At 30.7% G+C, this 24,352-nt stretch overlaps 2 protein-coding genes across 2 annotated transcripts; one reads left to right on the top strand and one right to left on the bottom strand.

Moving 5' to 3' along the window:
* Window positions 1-1,593: 1,593 nt before the first annotated feature.
* Window positions 1,594-10,398, bottom strand: LOC137836773 (isocitrate dehydrogenase [NADP]). The gene is made up of 15 exons (XM_068645498.1): window positions 10,038-10,398; window positions 9,906-9,949; window positions 9,103-9,212; window positions 8,154-8,191; window positions 7,861-7,938; window positions 7,325-7,378; window positions 7,141-7,242; window positions 6,947-7,035; window positions 6,735-6,838; window positions 6,084-6,152; window positions 5,885-6,000; window positions 5,229-5,263; window positions 4,982-5,124; window positions 3,842-3,964; window positions 1,594-2,135 (listed from the first exon to the last, which is right to left on the bottom strand). The coding sequence occupies exons 1-15, from the start codon at window positions 10,264-10,266 to the stop codon at window positions 2,042-2,044; spliced, it is 1,428 nt and encodes a 475-aa protein (XP_068501599.1). The 5' UTR covers window positions 10,267-10,398; the 3' UTR covers window positions 1,594-2,041.
* Window positions 10,399-11,589: 1,191 nt separating this feature from the next.
* LOC137836771 (polyribonucleotide nucleotidyltransferase 2, mitochondrial) lies at window positions 11,590-20,862 on the top strand. Its single transcript, XM_068645497.1, has 16 exons — window positions 11,590-11,951; window positions 12,045-12,200; window positions 13,171-13,341; window positions 13,531-13,656; window positions 13,734-13,895; window positions 13,991-14,110; window positions 14,772-14,909; window positions 15,042-15,204; window positions 16,588-16,713; window positions 17,063-17,193; window positions 17,648-17,867; window positions 17,951-18,034; window positions 18,368-18,447; window positions 18,835-18,978; window positions 19,097-19,819; window positions 20,137-20,862. The coding sequence occupies exons 1-16, from the start codon at window positions 11,649-11,651 to the stop codon at window positions 20,236-20,238; spliced, it is 2,949 nt and encodes a 982-aa protein (XP_068501598.1). The 5' UTR covers window positions 11,590-11,648; the 3' UTR covers window positions 20,239-20,862.
* The last annotated feature ends 3,490 nt before the right edge of the window (window positions 20,863-24,352 follow it).

Genomic DNA, 24,352 nt, shown 5'->3' with positions numbered 1-24,352 from the left:
TGGTGGAAACAAAGGAATGATTTGGAAATTCAAGAATCAAATTAAAAATTTCAAGTTTCTTGCGATATATAAGTAAAATATAAATAAATAATATTTATTCGAAAATTTATATATTTTTTAAATTCAGATATAATTGTGTAAGATAAATTAATAATAATAATAATTTCTTAGGGGGTGCTCCTAAAAAAATAAAATAATAATAATTTATTCAACTACTAAAAATTGTTTGGCTCACATGGGAGTTACTAAAAAAGTAATTTAAAAGGGGTCCCTACCTTAGCGAAAGACCCACACCAATGCATTCCACAAAAAAGGAAAAAAAATCAACATAGTTTTATAATTGTCTCTATTTTAAATTAATAAAACAATATAATAAACTTTTTTTCATTTAGTAACAAAATCATTATTGTTACTTTAATATCTAACTGAAATGTAGTTTAGTATAGTATATAAATGATAGTTTAATAAAAAATAAATAAATTAATAAAATAATTTTATTTTATTTTAAAATTTATACAAATTATAATTCTTTCATTGTTGTTATCATAACACTCAAATTTAGTGTTTTATTTATAGTGAGATATATAATTTATAAGTTCTATTTAATTATATTTTATTTTCTAAAATTAGAGTTTGTATATTCGTGTTAACTGATGTCAAATATCACTAGTATTTTTTTTTATAAAATTTTTGGAAATTGACTTTATAAAAAATTTATGGTAATTAAATATTATAATAACTATAAGTTTTTACTTCAAAATATAAACAAGTATAAGTATATTTAGTAGATATAAACTCTCTTTGGTATTTAGAAAATGATTAATAATTGAAATTGTTTTTGGTGAATGGTAGGCATGGGTTGATACATCATCATAAATAATAAATATGGGTTATTCATATGCAGCAATAATGGTTGCAGCTACACAATAAAATATAGGGTTTATTATCCTAATAATAAAGTGATATCATTTTTAATAACCATTTTCGCGTACACCAATTTCGTATAATTTTACCTTTGTTGTGATAATTGATATTTGTTTGTGATAACATTTTTTTAAGTAACTCAATGGGTATTTTTTTAAATTGTATATAAAACATTTACACATGTGTGATAATATTATAATATTGTAAATATTTAACCTTAAATTAAAATACACAGTTCTTCTTCTTTCGTTTAGATAGACATTTCACACACGTTCCTTTTTATGTTAAACTCTGAGTTAAAATTTATTGAAAATTAGAACATTACAGATTCGACGCTTAAAATACAATTAGCCTTTGCAGTATTTAAATTTTTTGCATCTAGTCTTTAAAAATATTACCTTTAATTCTTAAAATAGTTTTAGATTTTAAATTTAACTTCTGAATTATATATATATATATATATATTTCATCCTTACTATTTTATTGACTCATTTCATTTAAATGGATATATAAAAAAAAATTCTTTTGAACTCTGAACTTTTTATCACAACCACAACATTTTTTATTATGTAATAACATCACATCAAACAATGTAACTATAAAGATTAATACAAAATAAATAAAAAGTAGGAATCAAAAGTGAGAGAATATTAAAGACAACATACGAAGTTTACAAAGTTTCAAAGAACCAAACACATTTAAGCATAATGACTCATAATTTTGTAAGTTTCAATAAATTCCATCCAGTAAGAAGAGTGTGTTAGAAGGCATAAAAGTGACATTCCTCTTTAAAATATACTGACAAAAAGGTAAATGGAAAGAAAACAAACATGAAATTGAGAAGACCTGCATTTTTTCTCATCAGAAAATTGAACTTTCCCAATTTGGCTGGACCATGCTCTGGAATTTTACTGTTTTATTGCTTTGATGGTGGTGTGAAATGCAAGAATGGGACAGTCAGTAATCGATAATGATGTTGTGAGGAGATCCCCTCCAAATAATTGAAATTTCTGACATTTTAGGGACAATGAATTCGACCAATATTATCATTATCATTATCATTGGCCTTAAAAAATAAAGCACCACTCAAAATTTTCAACACGTGTTTTTCCTTCCATCATACCACAACAGGATCTTGGAGCTTTGTCTCAAGATTATGTGCCACAGCATCAATAAATTCCTCTGTATTCAAGTAAAATTCCCTTGATACCCTGCACATAATGCATGCTCAACTCTCAAACAATAATATCAGGACGCAAACAAAACCACTTTTAACTTAACTGTTAGTATATAAGCTAAAATACAAACGCTTAAAAGCACATGTATCAACTTTTTTTATGAAAATAAAAATATAATAAAAAATTAAATATCATAATAATTATTAGAGTAAGAAATATTGGTAATTTTTTTATTAAAACAATAAAATTCTATACAAAAAAATAATATAAGCGGTTTTAAAATGTATATACAAAAACTGTTTAAAAGAAATCCTTACTATTACTGGTGAGGTAAGAGAGAGTTTTGTTAACTTACACCCAGGAGTGAGTTAGCAAGATATAAGTACAAATTTCTAAAAATACCTAAAGGTGTAATTTGCTAAAGTCAGCAAGTTTTTCTTTCTTTTTTTATAAAGGCTATTATTTTTTTTATAAAGGCTATCACGTTAGGCATCACTGTTAGGCATCACTATGTTAGCATCACTATGCAACAATTTTTTTTGCATTTTTTTAATTTTTTAACACTGCAGAAATCAATTATGTAACCACTAGATCACCCGAGTCTCAGGGCAGGCATTACAACTAAAGTGAGCAAGTTGTAACTAAGATATTTTTAAAATAAACCCAATAACTTGCTAACTTCTCTTTCTAACACACACGTGGGTAATGAGAAAAACAGCCCCCCACCCCACACTTTTTTTTATCAGCAACCCACACGTATATATCAATGATGTTGATGCATTTTACATCCAAGTAGCATATTTATGAATTTACCATTCAGAACAGGCATATTTACATTTTCTTAAAACATTAAAATATTAGATCTTTATGTACTTCGTCAAATTGACAAAAAAATAAAAAAAAAAAAAAAAAAAATATATATATATATATATATATATATATATATATAAACTAAATTTATCCAATCTGGTTCCATAACAACTTTTTTAGTTTATTGAAGTGTAAAATCATAAATTTTTCTTTACTTTTCAAAATTTAATTGATAATTTATATTACTATGTTCAAAAATATAAATACAAAATGTTGCAGAGTAATCAAGAGAAAATAATGAAATCATGACTTAATTCTTCAGGAGAATGCAAAGATAGGAGAAAAGGAGAGAAAAAATGAGATAAGGAATTTGAAGTAAAATATTAAATTTTTAAATAAATTTTAATGGTAAAATAAATAAATTTTAACAGTGAAACCATTTATTCTTACTAGTAAATTTAATTGTTGTAACTATATTAGCTAATTAAGATTAAAGATTTGTAATTACCAAAAGAAAAAAAGTGAACTATTATTCAAAGCATGAAAAAACAAAAATATCATAAAACTTGTAAGATGTCAGGTAATTGTTTGTAAAATATATAATAAACAAATAAAAGTGTCAGGTAACATATATTATAATTAAAATATTTTTTGTTAATTTAACTAGTTTTATACTTTTTTAAGAAAGAAAATATCAAATTCATATTTTGAATTTTAAGATTATTTCCACTTCAAATAAATCTTTTCATAAATTATCCTGTAGAAAAGGAATCATAATTGCAATTTAATTCTGAAAAGGAGATGCTTCAAAGTAGAAGGATAAGAATAAGGAAGTTTTGCATAAGTTGCGATACTAAAATTTTCAGGATATCTGTATACTAAATTATTCAAAATGAAAGCAGAGGTATGAAATAAAGATATTCACTTACTTAGGTCCATGAACCAGAATTGCAAGATCTTTTGTCATCTTTCCCGACTCCACTGTCTCAACACATGCAGCCTCCAACTTTTTAGTAAAATCCAGTAATTTTTCATTATTATCCAACTTGGCTCTAGTAAATAATAACAATCATGTCAATAATAGATTCAGAGGAAAAAAAAAACAAGAATGGGCTAGGGGGAACATAAGTGGAAAAGACGTAAATCAGTATGTCAAGAACACACCGCATGCCCTCTTGCAGATAATTCAAAATGACTCCATTGGCCAAAATTACACAGGTTAGTACATCTTAAATGGGGAGTATCAAGCTAAACATATTTTGTTTCCCGATGGAGGTCAGACCATGGACCTATCAACCACGGTATGGAATACATTTTGGGCTCTTTGCCTTAACACCAGTAAATAATAAGATATACCTTCCCATCTAAGGTAGGAAAGTCAAGAGCAAAAGGACGCACACAGGTTAGTTCACGAAAAATAGGTGAGTGAAACCTCAACCCATCTAGTAGAATGGTGCCTCCCTAATGCTGTTCTCTTTGGTTTTGAGGAAAGAAAGAGAAAGGATGGAAATAGAAAAGAAATAAGTTGTGAAAAGAGAAATAAAATTGAATGTTTGGTTGTTTGCTAAAATAGAAATATAGAAAATGTTTTGAAAGTTGTGTAAATTGGTTGATTTGATAGGAAATGAGGAGAGAGATAGAGAGATGAATAGAAATAGATGAGAAATAATAAAGTGGGTCTCACTATTTTAATTATTTTTCATATTCTCCCTCAAACAAAATATACAAAATTAACTCTTTCCCTCCCCCTCTTCTATACAAACAAACCATAATGGATGGCTTCCTTCCCATCTCCTAGACAAATTGCTCTGTTTTGACTAGATAATAGGTTCAATCCTCATCCTAGACATTTAGAATCAGCATAAAAGTATCAGTTCTTCCAGTCTTTCACTCTCTCAGTTATAAGAACACCCAATACTCCTAGTCTATAAAAATTCCCAAGTTTTAGTCACTATTGAAATGGCATCCAAGTTAGCATAGAAACAATGCCACAGCTGAGATAATGACTTATATATAGAAATGAGATTAACCAGAAAAACTTCCAAAGCAGTAGTATCAGAGAGAGGTACCTATGTTCCAGTCCTCGTGTCCATGCATATATGGAAGCAATACTGTTTGTACTAGTTTCTTGTCCCTTTTGATGAAGCCGGAAATGTCGAGTTACAGTTCCATGAGCTGCCTCAGCTTCTAATGTCTTGCCATCAGAAGATAACTGCAAATTTTTTGTTGTAAAACTGAGTATGATGTCAAATCACCAAAATAGAGATATCAACCTTAATGAAAAAGATGCTGATATAGTAATATTCTAATACAGACCAGCACAGAAGTCATGAGACCCAATGAGCCAAATCCTGCACACAAGAATTTAAGAAACTTGATTTAAAAGATACCTCCTATACGTCAAAATATTCACATGAATTACATTTCTAAATCTTCAAATGCTCCCTTTGGCATTCCATAAATACATGAATAAAAATGAAATTAACAACCAAATCAGAACATATACATATTCAAGGATCAGGTAAATACTTACTTTTGGGTAGATGCTTACTTTTCTTCCTTAAGGCCATTTTCTCGTGCACAATTTATTAAGGTATACCGAAACAGTAATAACCAAAATTTTAATAATTATGCCTTTAGAAAAGTTAGTATTTGATAATATTAGCTAGCATTGGCAATAATTAGAAGATCCACTCAAAAGCAAATGCAAATTATGATGTTATCAACTCTCATTTACATGTCTCCTTGATAAAAAAAACAGAGCTCCCATAGCTTGTATGACCTCAATTTCAAATGCCCTGATCCAGGACTACTGAACTATACGATATAATGCTTTTTAGTATTGAAACTTAAACTGTTTGGGACAATCAGAAATGTCAGGAAGGGCTAGCTAATAACCCAATGACTGCTTATACACACTAAACAAGTTGCCACTTCAGAGAAAAAAGTAAGTTCTCCACAATCTATATTACCTTGAGCAAGTAAATCACTTTGGACATCACCATCATAATTCTTGCAAGCCCAAACATATCCACCTTCACTCTTGACTGCATAGGCCACCATGTCATCAATTAGCCTATGCTCATACCTGAAGTCACTTAAAAGTGTCAAACCCTCTATATGTAAATGTAATGCATCAAAGCAAATAGGTTCCTAAATATCAAAACAAACCATATTGAGTTCTCTTCAAACTTTATCTTCCACCTTTCTTCATATACTTCCTGGAATATGTCCTTAAACCTGTAATAATTTCAAACTGTAAAGGGTTGACTGAATTACAAACAAGTTTATCATACCAGAGGTGAAACTTCAAGAAAAGAAAAAAATAAAGATAAAAAGTTAGTAAAAGATGAGTTTTATTAGATATCACTCTTAAACCTAAATCTGAACCATTGGTAATAGCAAGAATCCAGAGGGTAGTGATAGTACAGAACTGAATATCTCAAAAGTCCTAAGAAATTTGAGAGTCCTGGTTCTGCCCTCCCAATCCTGACTCAAACTCTTTAACCTCCCCGCTATTGTCTCTGTTCCATTCTTAATATTGTCCACTGTCTACTAACCAACTGTTGATACAGTTGTCAACAGAACTGTAAAAGTCTATTCAAATTTCTAAATGACTACTGGTACTTGGGGTAAGAACCTAATATATATATATATATATGTATGTATGTATATATGTATATATGTATATATGTATATATGTATATATATGTATATATATGTATATATATATATGTATATATGTATATATATGTATATATGTATATATATGTGTATATATATATATATACAAACCCATTGATATAATATTATAATAATCACCTGCCATCATATTTCTTTAGAATTGTGTTTTTGGTGCTCAAGTAAAGAGGCCATTTCTTTGCAAAAGCCAGTGCCATTGACGATTCAGCAAATGCTCGAATGGACTGCCACATTAGCAAAGCCAATGTTGAAATACAACCAAATAACAAGAAACTTCCTTAAAACATATACATATTACTGAATACACAGTAGAAATATAAAATGAAGCAAACCTCATCAACATTATACATTGCAAGTGCTACACCAGGGCCTTTGAAATTGTAAACATCAAGCTCCGTGGCAGTATCACCATTTTCTGGGACTAAATTATATTACACAAGCTTGTAAACTACATGTGACATATTCTAAACAATACCATCAAAAAATTTCCAACTCCGTTAAATGCAAGGTTTGAAAATTATCGTACCAAATACCAATTTGAGCTTCCCTGGTCCTCCAATTATTGCATCAGTGGCACGATACTGGTCACCAAAAGCATGCCTACCAATACATATGGGTTTTTTCCATCCTGTAAACTGAAGAATAAGTTCTAAATGGTGCCTTGCAGTATTTCAACTCTATTAAGGATCACGCCAGAGTTAAGACATTACCAGGAATGATTCTCGGTATGTTGCGGCATATTATGGGTTCACGGAAAACAGTGCCTAGAAAGAAAGGAAAAACATCACAAAGAAAAAGTTGAAAAAGTTTTAGAATAGAAGTAGGTAATATTGTAAAAAAAACCAAGCTTAATTAACTTGGGTTCAGAACATTTGATGTGAATTTATTTCAAATACAATAAACTTTGATTGCTAGGATTCATGTAATGTCATACACGATGCAGTTAAAATGAATTGCAAGATGTTTAGACTTGTAAATCTTAACACAACTCTAGAACCTGACCCTGACACTGACTTGTACATGTTACCAAACACAAGCAATCAAATATCGAAATTCTGTAATTACAATACTTTTCACACAAAAACCAATATTCTTCTGGGCAAACTAAGATCTTATATACATGGTCATCTAAGTTCCATTCACAAAAGAAGTAAACATGCAGGGAAAAGGCCATCCTTGCAGTGGAGTCAATGGATAACAACATTGCATTTGATGTCTTATTTAACATGATGAACAAATGACAAACCATTTAAAATATTCCTGATTGTGCCATTGGGGCTTCTCCACATAGACTTCAGTCCAAATTCTTTGACTCGGGTCTCATCTGAAAATTTGGAAGAGTTAAGATAATATCATTATTGCACAAAAATGATAAATGAATAAAGATTATGCACTAGTATCCACTTGCACTCACTAAGTAAAATGAATAAACCAGTACATTAAATTTTGCAAAAATTACGAGTGTGGAAAAAGGTAGTCTTTCAATGATCCATGAATCATGACAGAATAATTATCAATTTAGAGACAAATACAACTAACCAGGAGTTATTGTTGCACATTTCACAGCAACGTTGTACCTGTAGCAAAACGCAGCTTTAATTAAGTAAAGGGAAAGGGGTTCAAATACTAGTTTTCAATAGAAAACAGAGAATGACAGTTAAAAAGCAGCATATAGAAGCCAATAAAGCAGGTCGAAAGATACATCAGGTGAAAAGAAAATAATAAAGGAAGAAAAGGCAGTGCAACCCTATACAAGTCTGTAACTAATGGCAGGTCCCTGAAAACAGATACCAGCAGAACACCACAAAGAGGCCAAAAATGTAATCCTACACTGATGTCAGTGTATTAAGGGTAGTGAAACCCCCTAAATATGCAACTGCTCCACAACAACCAAATGTATCAAAGGATTGCATGAACAGAACAAATCATTGCCACAAAATATTTGCCTCCTTTTTATAAGTGGTAAAAAAAACCCTTAAACCTAACCAACAAAAAACTGTTGGAGGAAGACAAGCACTAAGCTTATCAGGAACCTAAACAAATTATCTGAACAAATACTCAGACTTTGAGCATCCTGATGGAAAATCAAATAAGATAAACACAAAGAGCTTCCCCCTGTCAACTCTCCCAGGCTCTTCCAGCGAGTGGTTATTCATGTTTGAAGCATTTTTTTTTCTGAAACTAAGGACCCTTTCAGAGTGGTTGCAAGTTTTAAAACAGGTTACCCTAAACTAAAAACTGGTTGTAGTCTTTTAAAACCATGAAGCTTAACAACTATATGCCATCCCAAACAGGTCCTAAACAAGTAATGTTGGCTTTCAAATTCTCACCACATCCAGAAACTTTATATACTAGTCTAAACTCTACCTCTTTTTACACCTCCATTAGGACACCTAAATCTGCCATACATCTACACTCAGCAACAATAATCAAATATAAATAGTGTGTAATGCATGCTTTGTATCCATGTTGATAAAAAAATACTCACTTGAGAGTGGCTTCAGCACTTTCCACGGTTACTTTGTCATCAGTAGCATCACGATTCTGAAGCCCCAGATCAAAATACTTTATGTTCAAATCCAGGTAAGGAAATATAAGCTGCAGTACACAAAACCACTATGTTAAAAGCAAATCCAAAACCACCAAATAGTAAGGGCAATACCCTAAATTTATTCACCGGTCATTTTAGTCCTTACTTTTGTAATGTGGGGATTAAATAGACCAGTAGCTATAATTATGACTATTAATTCAAAGAATTTTGGTTTGGGTCTAACTTAAATCTCCAAACAGACTTGTGAGGTGAGGATTCTCTCTCACTTATTTACTTCATTTGGCACTATCTCTAGTCAGTGTGAGACTTGGATGTTTCTCAATACACCATCATGCACCCAAAACTATTGAGGTTGGTACTCAAATAATATGGCAGGCAGCCAATTAACGGCTCTGGAACAGGCTTTATACCATTTTAAAAAGTGGGTTCAAATTTAATTCAACCCTGTAAAATTGGCTGGTGATGTGAGGATTGTCTCTCACTTACATAACTTTATCTTCAGTCAATGTGAGACATAAATTTTTGGCTTTAGAAGCTACTATGCAATTCCTAAAATGCTTTAGATGTTATTTTTTGCCAGAATTAGTGTCATATGGATGATCTAAATCAAACATCAATTGTGCCGAATGTCAAGGTGAAACTCCAAATTTATTCGAAGAAATTGCATCAGCATGCAATTTGTTTGTCCTTTAAAATAAATAAATAAACAAACAAACGCTGAAAAGTGGAGCCATACGTACTTTATCCTTGATCATGCTCCATATAATCCTGGTCATTTCATCACCTGAGCAGCAAAGAAAACCAATGAAACCGCGACGAAGAATTCAGAATTCAAAGCCACAGCTGCTTGAGTGGGAGTGAGAAGAAGTTACCGTCCATTTCGACGATGGGATTGAGAACGGGAAGTCGGTTGAAGGCGGCGCGTGCAGCGTAGCATCGCAGCGAGAGGCGATTGGAGAAGGAGAGCGTGTGGGAGGGAAGAAGGCGAGAGTTGAAGAGGGTTGCGGTAGTTGAAGGAATGAGGAAGTTAGGGTTTCTGAGAGAGGTTGAAGAGAGCATGGTGCTGATAGCGCTTAGCCGAAGCGCTGCTGCTCTTAGCATCCGGTTCTGAAGTTCTGACTCACTCAGAGCTTTTACGGTGATTACAGTTCGGTGCACAAGCTCCAACGTTTTCCCCGAGGTGCAGCTTCGTGTGGCTTTTTCTGTAATGAGATGAATTTGGTTTCAGAGAAATAATTTATTAACACTTTTTCATATTCTTTTTTATTAAAACTAGATATTCATTTAATTTACTGTAAATAATCCACTAAAATTTTATAGGATTAAATATTATTTTTTTCTAATTTTTATTTTTAATTTAAACTTTAAACCATTCAGTATAATACAAAATTAATTAGAATTAAACTATCCGAACTATCTATCACATACAGTGACACGACACAAAGATATATAAAAACTTTAAAATGTAGGATACATATCTATATATTATATTATTATGAATTATATAATTGATAATAAAGATTTATGTACATAAGTATGTTTTAATTTTTTTTTACATACAAATATTTTTTATTACCGTACTAAAAGTTAATATATTTTTTATTTTTAAAATTGTTACCGTAATAGAATTGTCAAAAGTCTAACAAATATTTTTTGAATTTGATACTTCACGAATACGTATCCTACAAATAAGAGAGTTTCAGATATTTCACGGATACATGTCCTACACGTTATTTAAGAGAGTTTAAGATGTGAAATGATTTGTTGTTATTTTAATTATAACTATTTCTAATATATCGATAAAATAAAATTTTAAATTAAATCAATTCCATATAAAAATTTATTATAATTATTTTCATACTACCAACACTTTAATAATTTAAAATAGAAATAAAAAATATTTTTTATATATTAAAAAAAATAAGTAATTTTAACCCATAACAAAGAAAATGTTTGAAAGATTGATATAAGATAAAAGGTTGCTTATGATTCTTCTAATATTTTACCTCAACAATTTTATTTGATTTTACTTTTTTTTTAAATATATAAATTAGTCCGTGTATCTAAATTCTTAATTTAATATTTATTGGTAAAAATTATTAAATGGATCCTTGTATATATATATATATATAAATAAATGTTATATCACTCGTAAAGATATAGAAAAGTTTAAAAGAATTTAGTTTAAAAAATATTACATTTTACTGCTAGTTTTTTTCATTACTTAAAATTATTTTAGAAAAATATTACAGAATGACGAACAGATTTAATATTATTAACTAAACTTATTAATACATAAAAAAATAATTATCAATATTTCACATAGTGAAGAAAGGAGCATATGATAAAAAAATTAAAACATATATATATATATATATATATATATATATATATATTTAAATTTTAATTGTTAAACCCTAAACCCTACATAGTGTAAATAACGTTGTACCCTGCGATTCTTCTTTTCCCTTCACCATTTCCAAATGAGGAGAGCGAAACCACTCCTCCGTACACTACCGCACTTCCTCACATGGCGCGCCTTCCGCTTCCGCAATATTTGCTCCGGCCGCCTCGGCTTCGACGGCGCCGGCGCCACCACCACTACTAAACACCTAGACACCTTCACGGAGCAATTCGAAATCGGCTCGCGCGTGATCACGCTTGAGACCGGTAAGATCGCGCGCTTCGCAAACGGCGCCGTCGTTTTGACCATGGAAAACACCAACGTCCTCTCCACCGTCACCTCCGCCAAAGGCGACGCTGTTCGTGATTTCTTACCTCTCACTGTGAGTGCCTCTGCTACTCTCTCTCGCTCTCTTGCTTATGTACTATTCTGTTAAATGGCGCGATGAAAATGAAAATGTCGTTCGTGATAACAGGTGGATTATCAAGAGAAGCAGTTCGCGCAAGGCGTGATTCCGACGTCGTTCATGCGGAGGGAAGGTGCTCCGAAAGAGCGCGAGCTCTTGTGTGGTCGAATCATCGACCGTCCAATTCGACCATTGTTTCCGCCTGGATTTTACCACGAGGTTCAGGTGCGTAATGTTGCTATCATTTTTACCTCACAATGCTCTTTCGTGTGTTTAGTTTTTATGCATGTACAATATGAAGAGCTTTTTACCGTATCAGTCAATTAGAAATCACGATTAAGTATAACTTTTAAGGCTGGTTTTACAACATCATCTAATTAGAAATCATCGTAAAACACCATTCTGGTTAGTGTTCAATGCTGTCACTTTAGTCATTGATACTGAAATAAGCCCACAGGATGTCAAACAAGTTCCTAAACCAAAAAGGTACTGTTCCTAATGGGACTGGATTCAGATTCCATAAGTAAGATTTTAGGTTCAAGTCTTCTAAAGGGAACATATGAGATTGGGAGGAGACCCCCGCAAAATGCGACCAGTCATATTTCCTAACAAGGATCAGACACTCGGTAAAGAGGGGATACTTAGTATCAATAAAGTGGTAACTCAAAGATAAGTCCCTAAACTAAACCACTTTTTGTTACTTTGATCTTTAAACATTTGTTAATATCGGATCTATTTGGAAAAATTTATCCGTGTAAACACTTATAGAAGAAAATAAAAGGGAAAGATGAAATAAACTTCCCGATACATTTTTTTTTAAACTTCCCGATACTACAGTGAGTGAATGTGATATTGTTATACACTTTGAGTGAGCCAAATGGTTTTGTAAACTAGAAATTATGACAGGTGTTACTTTTAAAATTGTTATTGTAAAGGTCAATTGACTTATTGTTCATGTCAATATGATTGAATGACCTTATAAAAGCTTACTAGATTATTTATCCTTCATTTAAATTTATTCATTTAATTTTTAGTTAATCTTTATGCACGTTCATTGTAAAAGTTATCTCATGGTGAACTAATCAGAATCATTAGCAGTAGATAAGAAAAACAGCTGACTTACCATACATGGCACTCTGTAATTGTTGTGATGGTTTTCTTTTTCCTAATAAAAAGGGAATGTTTCACCTTTTAGGTAATGGCAAGTGTTCTTTCTTCCGATGGAACACAAGATCCAGATGTGTTGGCAGCTAATGCAACTTCTGCTGCTCTAATGTTATCTGATATTCCTTGGGGTGGTCCCATTGGAATGGTTCGAATTGGTAGGATATGTGGGCAGTTTATAGTAAATCCTACCATGGATGAGGTAATTTTGAACAAACTATGTTGTTTAATTTAAAGTGATTATGTGTTACTTTTTTTATTGATGGAACTTGGTTTTTTAACTTAGTTATATTGTGACTTTGTTAATGACTATACTTGGTTTGTTGAATGGTTCGACTTGGTTAACCCATTCCTTTCTGTTCTCCTATTGCTTCTAATTTTGGTGTTTCAGCTTAAATTGAGTGATCTTAACTTGGTATATGCCTGTACAATGGATAAAACTTTGATGATTGACGTGCAAGCTCGTGAGATATCTGAGAAAGACCTAGAAGCTGGGTTAAGAATGGCTCATCCAGAGGTGACTTTGAAATTTGTTACTTGGATTATTCTTTTGGTAACTTAATGTTATTGAGATGGGTTGCTATAATTGATCAGGCAGTTAAGTATATTGAACCTCAAATCAGACTTGCTGCTAAAGCTGGTAAATCTAAGAAGGAATACAAATTGTCTATGCTGTCTGACAAAACAATGGAGAAAGTTAGTAATATAGCAGAGGCACCTATTAAAGCTGTTTTTACTGATCCTACCTATGGAAAGGTGTTCTATTCTTCCTCTCTTGTTTACTTGGGAAAGTTAGACGTTTTTCCTCCATCATTTTACATTTGGATTATCTGTTATATATTTTCCTCCAGTTTGAACGTGGGGAAGCATTGGAAAATATTGCACAAGATGTAAAGAAAGTGCTTGAAGAAGAAGGCGATGAAGAAAGCTTAAAAGTCTTATCAAAGGCTGTAGATACAGTGAGGAAGAAGGTATAGAGCATTGTGATAAGTTTACAAATTTAGATACTAATATGCCTATTATTTTTTTCATAGAGGAAGAATGTGTTATCCTTAATTAAGCACTCTGAGTTTTTCCATTTTATATGAAAGGCCAACTGGTTATAAATTCTTCATCTGGCCATAGGCATGGGATTAAGTATTTCACTGTAAGATTACAAGTAGGGGACAAATATGAATGGAAATTCACTTGGGCTATTGTTTGAGTAAATAGAAAGTAATAAAAAATTATCTAGTTCAGTACCTTTTTGCAGTTGGATATTGGTCTGATTCATCATCTTCTAAAGTTTCCAACAAAATACAGAGCTGCTTTGGTCATAAAATATTTAGTGCTAAACTTGAAAATGAATGTAGAACGAGGATTTTATTTGCACACAATAAAGTATCTTCCCCTCTCTCTTATCTAGGATAGCTTGTATTGTACCTGTATTATTGTGGTTTTACTATTATGAAGATACCTTACAAATTTTCATTTTTGTATAACTATTCACTTGGTGCGTAAAGAAAATTGATGATTGTTTGTTATCTCTAAACATTTAATTCTTATAATTAATTTTATGTGTGGATGTGTCCTTGTCATGTGAATTTTACCTGTACTTGTTGAGGAGTAGTGTTTATATATTCATCATTATAGGTGGTTCGTAAAAGAATTATTGCAGAAGGAAACAGACTTGATGGAAGACAGCTAGATGAAGTAAGGCCCTTGTATTGTGAAGCTGGATATATATCCATGTTGCATGGATCTGCATTATTTTCCCGTGGAGAAACACAGGTAAAATATATTTTATGTTTTTTGCCATTGGTTGTTGGAAGTTAGGCAATTGTGAAGATTTGATATGAAATAATGATTTTTTTTAGTGATTTCAGTTCTAACTGCAGTGATATATGTTGATGTCATGGACAGGTTTTATGTACAGTAACACTTGGAGCACCTACAGATGCTCAACGCTTGGAGTCTGTTGTTGGTCCTCCAACAAAGAGATTTATGCTTCACTATAGTTTTCCACCATTCTGCATAAATGATGTTGGTAAACGGGGTGGTCTGAACAGGCGTGAAGTTGGTCATGGTAAATGACTAACATACAAATACTATCCAAAAAAAATTGTGATCTCATATTTGAAAAATGGCTAAACCTCCACAATACAATCTCTTTATAACATTTCCCTTCAAAATGTCAATACATAACTGATTAGGACTTGTTTTTATTTTTTTGAAAGAAAAATGTTGAAAAATACTTTGAAATTTAAACAATTAGATAGGCTTATTGAAAAATAAGAAAATAAATTAAGTGTCTTTCTCAGAAGTTCTATAATGTCTACCACTATGGAAGACAGTACAAATTTAGGAATGGTTTCTGCTAATATATCCCTCTAATTTAGTTTAGTGTGCAAAGTATTTAAGAATTAGATAAAGGTATAGTTGGAAAGATAATGATTAATGTTGTCTTTAACTTAAATATATGCTGTTTTATCTTTATTTTAAGACATTATTCTTGGATTGGTTCCTGGCCATAGAACAGAACTGGAAGATTTTATCTATTTGATCATTTAATTAGTCATCCAATCTGGGGATCCTTGTGTTGAGGCTTTGGCTATTGCTATTTGAGGGTGAACAAGAGAAATCTACTAAGGCTGTATCTTCTAGCCTATCTGTTATTTGGGCCTCTGGTGATGGATAATTCTAATGTATTTAGATGGAATGAGTGACAAATTAAACTGATGAATTGGTGGTGGAGAGAGTTAATTAATGTAAACAAGATTATGTACTATAGAAAATCAAAATTAATTGTGTGGGAGTATAATTTTACACCTCTAGTTAGTGTTCAGTATATTTCTGTTAGGTAGTTACTGACAACTGTATCCTGTAACTAGTTTTCTGTTAGTTCAGGTAGTTGGAAGTTTGTTGAAGTAGTTACATTTCTGCTGTAATACCTGACCAGCTATACACATCTAGTTCTCATCCTATTGTATATTGACTTCATTTTTTACACTGAAAATTCTTGTTTGTATGTTTCTTTCAAACTTTAATAAATAGTCTTCTATATAATAAAAGGAAAGATTGCCATAAATATGTGTAGTGAAATTTGGTGTCTCATTATATGAAAGTATTGGGTATAAATTCAAGAGGAATGTAAAAGGCATGAAATAACGAACACCTTGATCTACCATTCAATGTTGAAAGGAGGGGCTCTGAAATTATCAGTTGAAATAAAATAATTTATATTGAAGAACAAAGTTACTTTGCAACAATTGGCTTTTCTAGATTTGAGCTCATTTTATTATAACCCCAGCTATATAAAAGATAATTAACAGCTGACCAAACAAGGATACTTATTTTGGAAACCAGAAAGAAACAGTGTTCTTAATAATAGCAATTGATTGTATTTCAGCTTTGCCAATCAAAAGTTCATTAATTAACGAGCTTTTTTTTTGTTGTCTTACTTTTGCAGGAACTCTTGCCGAGAAAGCTCTTCTTGCTGTTTTGCCCCCTGAAGATGATTTTCCATATACTGTTCGAATCAACTCTGAAGTGATGGCTTCAGATGGTTCAACGTCAATGGCAACTGTATGTGGAGGTACACTTTTTCAACGCACAATAGTAGCTTTTATAATGCCATTTTACAACCAAATTCATGTTTAAGCTTCGGAAAATTTAATATTTTTTAATATGTTTCCTGCTGATAAAGTTTTAATTGATTAAGATGGTAACATAACTATCCTTTTTAAATAAAAAATAATTATTATTAGAAAAAGAAAGTCAAAATGAATGTATGATGTAAGTTGTAACTAGTTACCAGGTGTGCAAGCCTACAGAAGAATAAAGAAGCATGAAATTTAATATAATTTGATCAGCCGCAAGTAACAGGCCAATGTCCATGGGCACGTAGAGAGAAAAAATTCACAGTGAATCTTTCTATTTTGTAGGCAGTATGGCTTTGATGGATGCTGGCATTCCCGTACGTGAACATGTTGCTGGAGTTTCTGTGGGTCTTATTAGTGAGCTTGATCCATCTACTGGCGAAATAACAGATTATCGCATATTGACTGATATTCTGGTACATTCCAGAACTTGTTTAGTTATATCATTTCACATACTGTCTGTTTCGGTTCAAATGTATATTTTTCTATTAATTTATCAACTACTTACCTTCAAGTTGTTACTCAGGGCCTTTTGTGATCATTTTGAATAATAACTTGAGTCAATATTTTTAAACAAAATCTATATTTTTAATTTTATGTTGATATATTTTTTAACTTAAAATAAAGATGTTCAAAAAATAATAAATTTTGTTTGCATATTTGTTAAGAATATATAATTTAATACTGTTACATTGTGATTCTCCAGTTTTCTACTTTGACTATCAAATATGTATTTTAATAATATTAAATATTTCAACGTTTACCTCTGCTTTTCATGGTATCTTGTGTATATTACTTGCAAAGAGGAAGATGTTGAACAAAAAAAGATTATTGATTTCATGCAAAAGTATTAATTTTATTTTTTCTAAGGGCTTGGAAGACCATTTGGGTGATATAGACTTCAAAATTGCTGGAACTCGAAAAGGAGTTACTGCTATTCAGTTGGATATAAAACCAGCAGGAATTCCTCTGGATATCGTTTGTGAATGTTTAGAACCTGCACACAAAGCTCGTCTTCAAATTCTTGATCACATGGAACAAGAAATCAGTATACCTCGTAACAAGAATGACAGTACTTCTCCACGACTAGGTTAACATTTTTAACTTTTCAAATTAGGTCTCCTTGATAAAGTATGATACACTAAAGTTTGAAATTTATTTGTGATGATGCAGTCACCTTAAAGTACAACAATGATGCTCTTCGTCGCCTAATTGGGCCAATGGGCGCTCTAAAGAGAAAAATGGAAGTTGAAACAGGTCAATTTAACTTTTAAGTATCTTAGGTCTCCCCTGCCATTTAGACTGTATTGTGAAGAAGTTCTCTTATACTTCCAGTTCCTGATATGCTTTTTGAGGTAGAACTGTAGAAGGATTCATTTGTTCATAGTGTTTGGGTCTGCGAGTTCTGATCCTTCTTGATCTTTTGTCACTGATTGCAATGTTATCTAAAAATTCTTTTTAAACTATACATTGATATATTGTCCCTTGTTTGTCTTGTATGATTTTTACTGAATTTTTCTTGCTGTATTACATATATACCTAGAATGACAGAACAAATTTACTGAACATGTTATCATGCACTCCAATCAGGTGCACGGATGTCTGTAGGCGATGGAAAACTTACAATAGTTGCTAAGAATCAATCCGTAATGGACAAAGTACTTGAAAAGGTACTTCTTCCATTCTGTTGAACCATTAAGTTTTATCCAATCGTGCTTTTTGTTTAAAATTTTATTCTTGTAGTCATAAGATAATTGTCTATCCTGTATCAGGAATTGTCGATGCATTGATAAATTGTTAATATCATGAATTAAAGTTTTCCTTAAGAATTAAGATTTTTCTTGTAAATCATTATTATTTACATTTGTTCATATATGCTACTTGGTGGGAACCATGTGTGGGCCGTTTTGAAATTGTTCATATATATTCTTCTGTTGAATTCATTTCGTTGATATGCATGCTAATTCATGCATATATTAATGACAAATGGTGAAATATCAACCCTAATTTTTCTCTTAATGGCTGTCATTCTGAAGTTCAATCCTCTTGTGTGTCAGATTGATTTTATTGTGGGCCGTGAAATTGAAGTTGGAGGTATCTACACAGGTATTGTCACCTCTATAAAAGAATACGGCGCTTTTGTGGAGTTTAATGGTGGCCAGCATGGCCTACTCCACATTTCTGAATTATCATATGAACCTGTATGTATGATTTTAGCTATTTTATTTGCTTATCATTAAGAGTTGCGTGTTGGGTCTGCTAATAGCAGGCAAAAACAATTTGTATATAATAATTTCTCTTTAATGACTGCATACTTAGGTTTCCCGAGTTTCAGAGGTTGTCTCTGCTGGCCAAAAGCTTTCTTTGATGTGCATAGGCCAAGATGTTCATGGTAACATTAAATTATCCCTTAAAGCAACTTTGCGTCGTCCTGGAAGATTGGAGACTAATGATGTAATTGAAGGATCTGTTACATCTGTAAAAGAAACAGCCAACATCTGGACACCAGTTGGGAATGCGTCTACTGCACAAGAACAAAATTCTGCTTCTGAGTTGTCTTTAGGTGATCTTGAGTCAGGTGAAGCAAAATCCCCAACCTCCCAAGTACCAGTAATTTTAATACGTAGTGCTGCAGAGTGTGATGAAGAGGAGAAATCTTCCAGCTCGAATCTTTCTTCCAAAGGTAATGGGATCCAATTGGATAGCAAGTCCAAATCTCGTCAATCTCAAAATGCAATTGATTCTCCGCCCAAATCAAAATCTCGTAGATCTCAAGATGTTATCGATTCTCCAGCTTCTCATTCAGGACCCTTGCCATATACTAATGCTAAGAAGACAAAACTTTCAATGCAAAAACAAAAACAGTCAAAATCTGATCTTCTAAAGCAAGAGGGGGATGAACAAGAATCTAAAGATAAGGCATCTGGAACTGCAAAAGATCTTGAACTTGGAACCAAAGTAACTGCTAAAGTATATCAAATTCGTGCACACGGGTTAGTGTTGGATTTGGGTAGTGGACTGCGAGGAATGTACCGGTTTGAGGTAGGAGTCCATCTTTGTATTGTCTTTTCTTTTCTCATGATTTCGTGTTGAGGAGATATTCTCTAGTCATTTTGCCCTTTTGTTGTTAATCAAAGTGTCTTTTTACTTGCCATAAGGATGCATTTATTCGTACACACTTTGCAAATTGATGTCTTTGTTTGATTTCCAATTCCTCAACTATTGATCTATTTCATTGTAGCATTAGCATATAATTCCTTTATCTTCTAAAATCCACACCACTATTGCTTAACTAACTTTTAATCTGCACCATGAACCATCCAATTCACTTGCTAACCTATTATTGTTCTGTCATGCAGGAAAATAACAGTAGGAACTTTAAAATAGGTGATGAGATGCGAGTTGTGTGCTCAAGCTTTTCTAGCAAGGGAATTCCTATATTGTCTTTTGATGATAAATAACTTTCCTGTTGGTCGCGTTTATAAGAGAGCCCCCATAAATTTACCCTGCCATGGCTTGGAAAAAAGTCTCTAGCCGTGTAAGCAGCCATTGGTTTTATTGAAAATCTGGTTTCCGAAAGAGCCTTATATCATCAATTTGATCCCATATAACTTGCCTCAGCATGATGATGCCCATTATTTGATGAGCTACTGGGAATGCAATGATGGATTTTGGGAATATTTACTCTGCTTTCGTTAGATTTACAACACAGTTTGAGAAAGCTACTGGAAAATGGATCTTTGAGATGCTTGATGCAAGTATATTGTCATCGTGACTGCCATTTCACAATAAGACATTGAGTGGTGAACATCCAAGTAATCGGCTGATATTTAGTTGTTAGTTATCGATAGTATCTGGTATAACTGTATAATTTATTCTTGATCGATTTATTCATGAACACCCAAGTTGATTATACATGTTTGATTAAATTAGTGTTGGCGACTTTTGTGTGGTCAAGAATTACCTTATACACGTCCTAGCTCAAGAGGGGTGACAATGGATATCGAACTACCAGCACCTTCCAAACTCTTTTATTTGTTGGGTTTTGCGGTACTGTCATCTAATTTCATGTTTTGTGAACCTCAGTTTTGTTCCATCTATTCTTGTTAGTGCTTCTACAGTAAGAGCAAGCATCTTATATCATGGGGGGAAATGTGTCAGTGAAACGTAGTTTTGAATAGCATAGAAAAAAATAACTATTGATTTATGGGCAAGAGTGATGGTAATGCTCATTTTGCAGGGATGATGATTTCGGTACTGCTGTTTAGGTTCAAAATTCTTTAGTTGATAGAAGGAGTTCACATACCAAAGAGGAACTATGTGATTGATGGAAGGCACCGACACGGTTCGGGCTACTGCATGATTGAAGAAAAACAAGTACATCTCCTTCACTTATAAAATGATATTATAAGGAAAAAAAAGTTGAAAACACGAATAGAGTTATAATTTTATTGGTGATAAAAAAAATCATTATGCTTTTAGCCTTTACCGTGTATGATACTTAACTGATCATTAGCATAATTTGCAGTTTTTTGTGCTGTAAAAGTAACTAATTGAAGTTGTTTGATCATATAAAAGTATAGTTTGGTAGGAGTTGGATTAAGTCCAAAACTTGTTTTTAAAGAATATGACTTCAGAAAATAAATATTAAAAGTAACTTAATTAAATTCATACTTCAAGAAAATGACATCGCATGATAAATATAATTAAAAGATCCATATATAATCACAACTTTCTTAAAGTTATACAAGTTGTATAGTTTACAGAGATAATAAAAACATGTAAAGATAATTGTTATTTTAATTTATTTTCTTGTCCAGTGACACGTTTGTAATTTTTTTTTTTTTTAAATTGCATTCAATTGTTTTCCAGTTAATACCATGGGTGTAAACTGTCAAAAAAAAAAATTGAACATTCACAATTGACAACATCAAATAATTTAGTTAATTATTACAACTTGAAAAGTCTTGAATTAATCACTTAAAATTTTGACCCTAATTAAACAGCAGTAACCAAATCCTGACTACGTCAAAATGAGTATGAAATTACTCTTTTATTGTCAAAACATAATTTTTTATAGTTTTATAATCTAGTCATCTATTTACTCTGAAGTCACAACCACAAATGTCAGAAACAACAGCTTATTTAAATCTTGCTTTCAAAGTCAGAAAGCTTTTGTGCATTCATAGCTTATAATCTATTGTCTATGTGACTTTTTATTCTAGCAAAGTGCAATTAAAAATATAAACCTGTTCAAAAGTAATTCTACAACTAGTTCAGTTTGGTATTTGAGATCTTTAATTATGTTGTGAAATTTAAATTTTATCTTATAATATGCTATGTAAGGTGTACCCACCCATTATAAAATCGAGTTTTAATTATTATAAAATTCAATTATGAGTTGAACGGTCAATATAATAAACCCTACTACTTATATACCATTATATACCATAATGATTATCAACTTGAGATAATATCTGAAGGACCTATAAATATAATTTTTTAAGAAAGTACAATTCATCTTATTCAATACAATTCATCTTATAAATATAAATTATTCATCTTATTTTTAAAATTTGATTTGGATCGAAGCAACAAATTGTTAATATTAACTTTAATAATACTTGAGATTCAGAAATGATGTATTTCAATGAAAACAAAAATAGATAAACTAAACTTCAGATATTTTAGTGAAACCAAAAACATAATTATATTTTTATTCAAGCTTGGATATGGTGTATCATTTCTTCTCACTAATTTGATAGAAAAAAAAAACAAAAAAAATGTTAATAATTTTATTATTAATTTAAATTTCATTCAAGCAGTCATGTATGACTTTGTTATGCTTCAATTGTTTTTAAGAAACCTATATACATTCTACCTAAGTCCACTCACATTCTTCATTCAAACATTTTCTTCTTTAAGTATATGGTCAACTTTTAGGCAATAAAAGTGACTTGTGTGATATATTCATTGAGTAGTTCAAATCCAAAGTTAGCAACAAAATAGAAATGTCTATTCAACAACTAGTCCAACATATCATTAAATAAAAATTAATTTTAAAAATAAAAATTAATTAATTGTTATATTAACTAAACTAAATTCTATTTTAGAGAGTAAACAAAATATTGATATCTAAATTATTTTATATTATTAATAAATTATTTTTAAATTAGTATCTAATTAATTATTAAGATTTTAGCTACCAATTATTTAAATTTAAATTTTAAAGTTGATAGCTAAAATTTTGGTAGTTAATTCGTACCAATTTAAAAATTATTTATCATTCATAAAAACTAATTTAGATACTAATAATTTTTAGTCTCTAAAATAATATCTAATTTAGTTAATATAGCAACTAATTATTTTTTATCTCTAAAATTAATTTCTATTTATTAATTTTTTAGTCATTCAATAACATTTTAAGGAGTAGAATGAAATATTATTTTCAAACATTCTAGAAAGCATGTTAAGTTGCTCCATAAGAATCTAATTCTCAAAAGTTGAACTCTAATGTTTCAATATTTTCCAAATAAACATTGCATACTGTCACATAAAGGGGAAAAAAGAGAGGATTTATCTCAATTGCAATGAAGACTGTCATAATAAAGTTGATTAAGTCAATAGTATTTACCTTCAAAGTGTAAAATAAGTATAATTCTCCCTTCAACAACCCCACAACAAGTACTCACAAGTTTTTTTCTTCTTCTTTTTCTTGAAGAAAAAGTAAATTAAATTAGTCAATGCACTTGACTTTAATTTAAATAAATAAAAATAATAATTTATTATTCATATATATAATTATATAAAGAAAATATATTTTTTATAACTGTTTTTAAAGTTATTTCTTAATAAGATAATGGTTTCATCAAATTAAAAAGAAAACATCATTTTATCATTTCTAACTAAAAATATCTCAATTTAAAAACAATTGTATAGTTCTTCAATTTTTTATTCTTATAAAATTATTTTCTTAAAATTACATTAATTTAGTATAATGTAAATGTAGATACATATCCGCCCACACATGTGTTTATGTTAGTGTTATATCAAATTTTTACCCTATATGATGAATTTTTGGCATAAATTTAGTTGATAGAGAGAAAAGTTTACAATCACATTACTTTCTAAATAATTAAATATAAAAATGCATATATCTTATTTTTAAAATTTATCCTTAATTGTTGATTATAATTAATTAAAAAGTGTAGAATTTCATGGATTTTATAATTCTTAGTAAATTTAGTAAAAATGTTTTCGTTACAAGAAAATTATTAAATAGAAACTAATTTTAGAAACCAAAAATAATTAGTTACTATTTGATTAAACTAGAGACTATTTTATAAACTAAATAAATTTTTGGTTTTTAAAGTAGTTTTTATTATTAGTAAAAATTTATAAAATAATTTATAAAATGATATTTAATTTTTAGTTATCAAAATTTTAACTACTCACTATTTTAATTATAAATTAATCTCTATTAATCTTTAAGACAATTTAAGATGTAAAATATCACTTGCTAAAATCTAAGTAACTAATTTAAATATTTATTTAAAAAATATTTTATAAATTTTT

The sequence above is a fragment of the Phaseolus vulgaris genome, chromosome 4 (assembly GCF_000499845.2).
Source record: "Phaseolus vulgaris cultivar G19833 chromosome 4, P. vulgaris v2.0, whole genome shotgun sequence".
NCBI classification, from domain to species: domain Eukaryota; kingdom Viridiplantae; phylum Streptophyta; class Magnoliopsida; order Fabales; family Fabaceae; genus Phaseolus; species Phaseolus vulgaris.
Note: the sequence above shows the minus strand (reverse complement) of the source record. Positions and strands in the feature narration are given on the sequence as shown.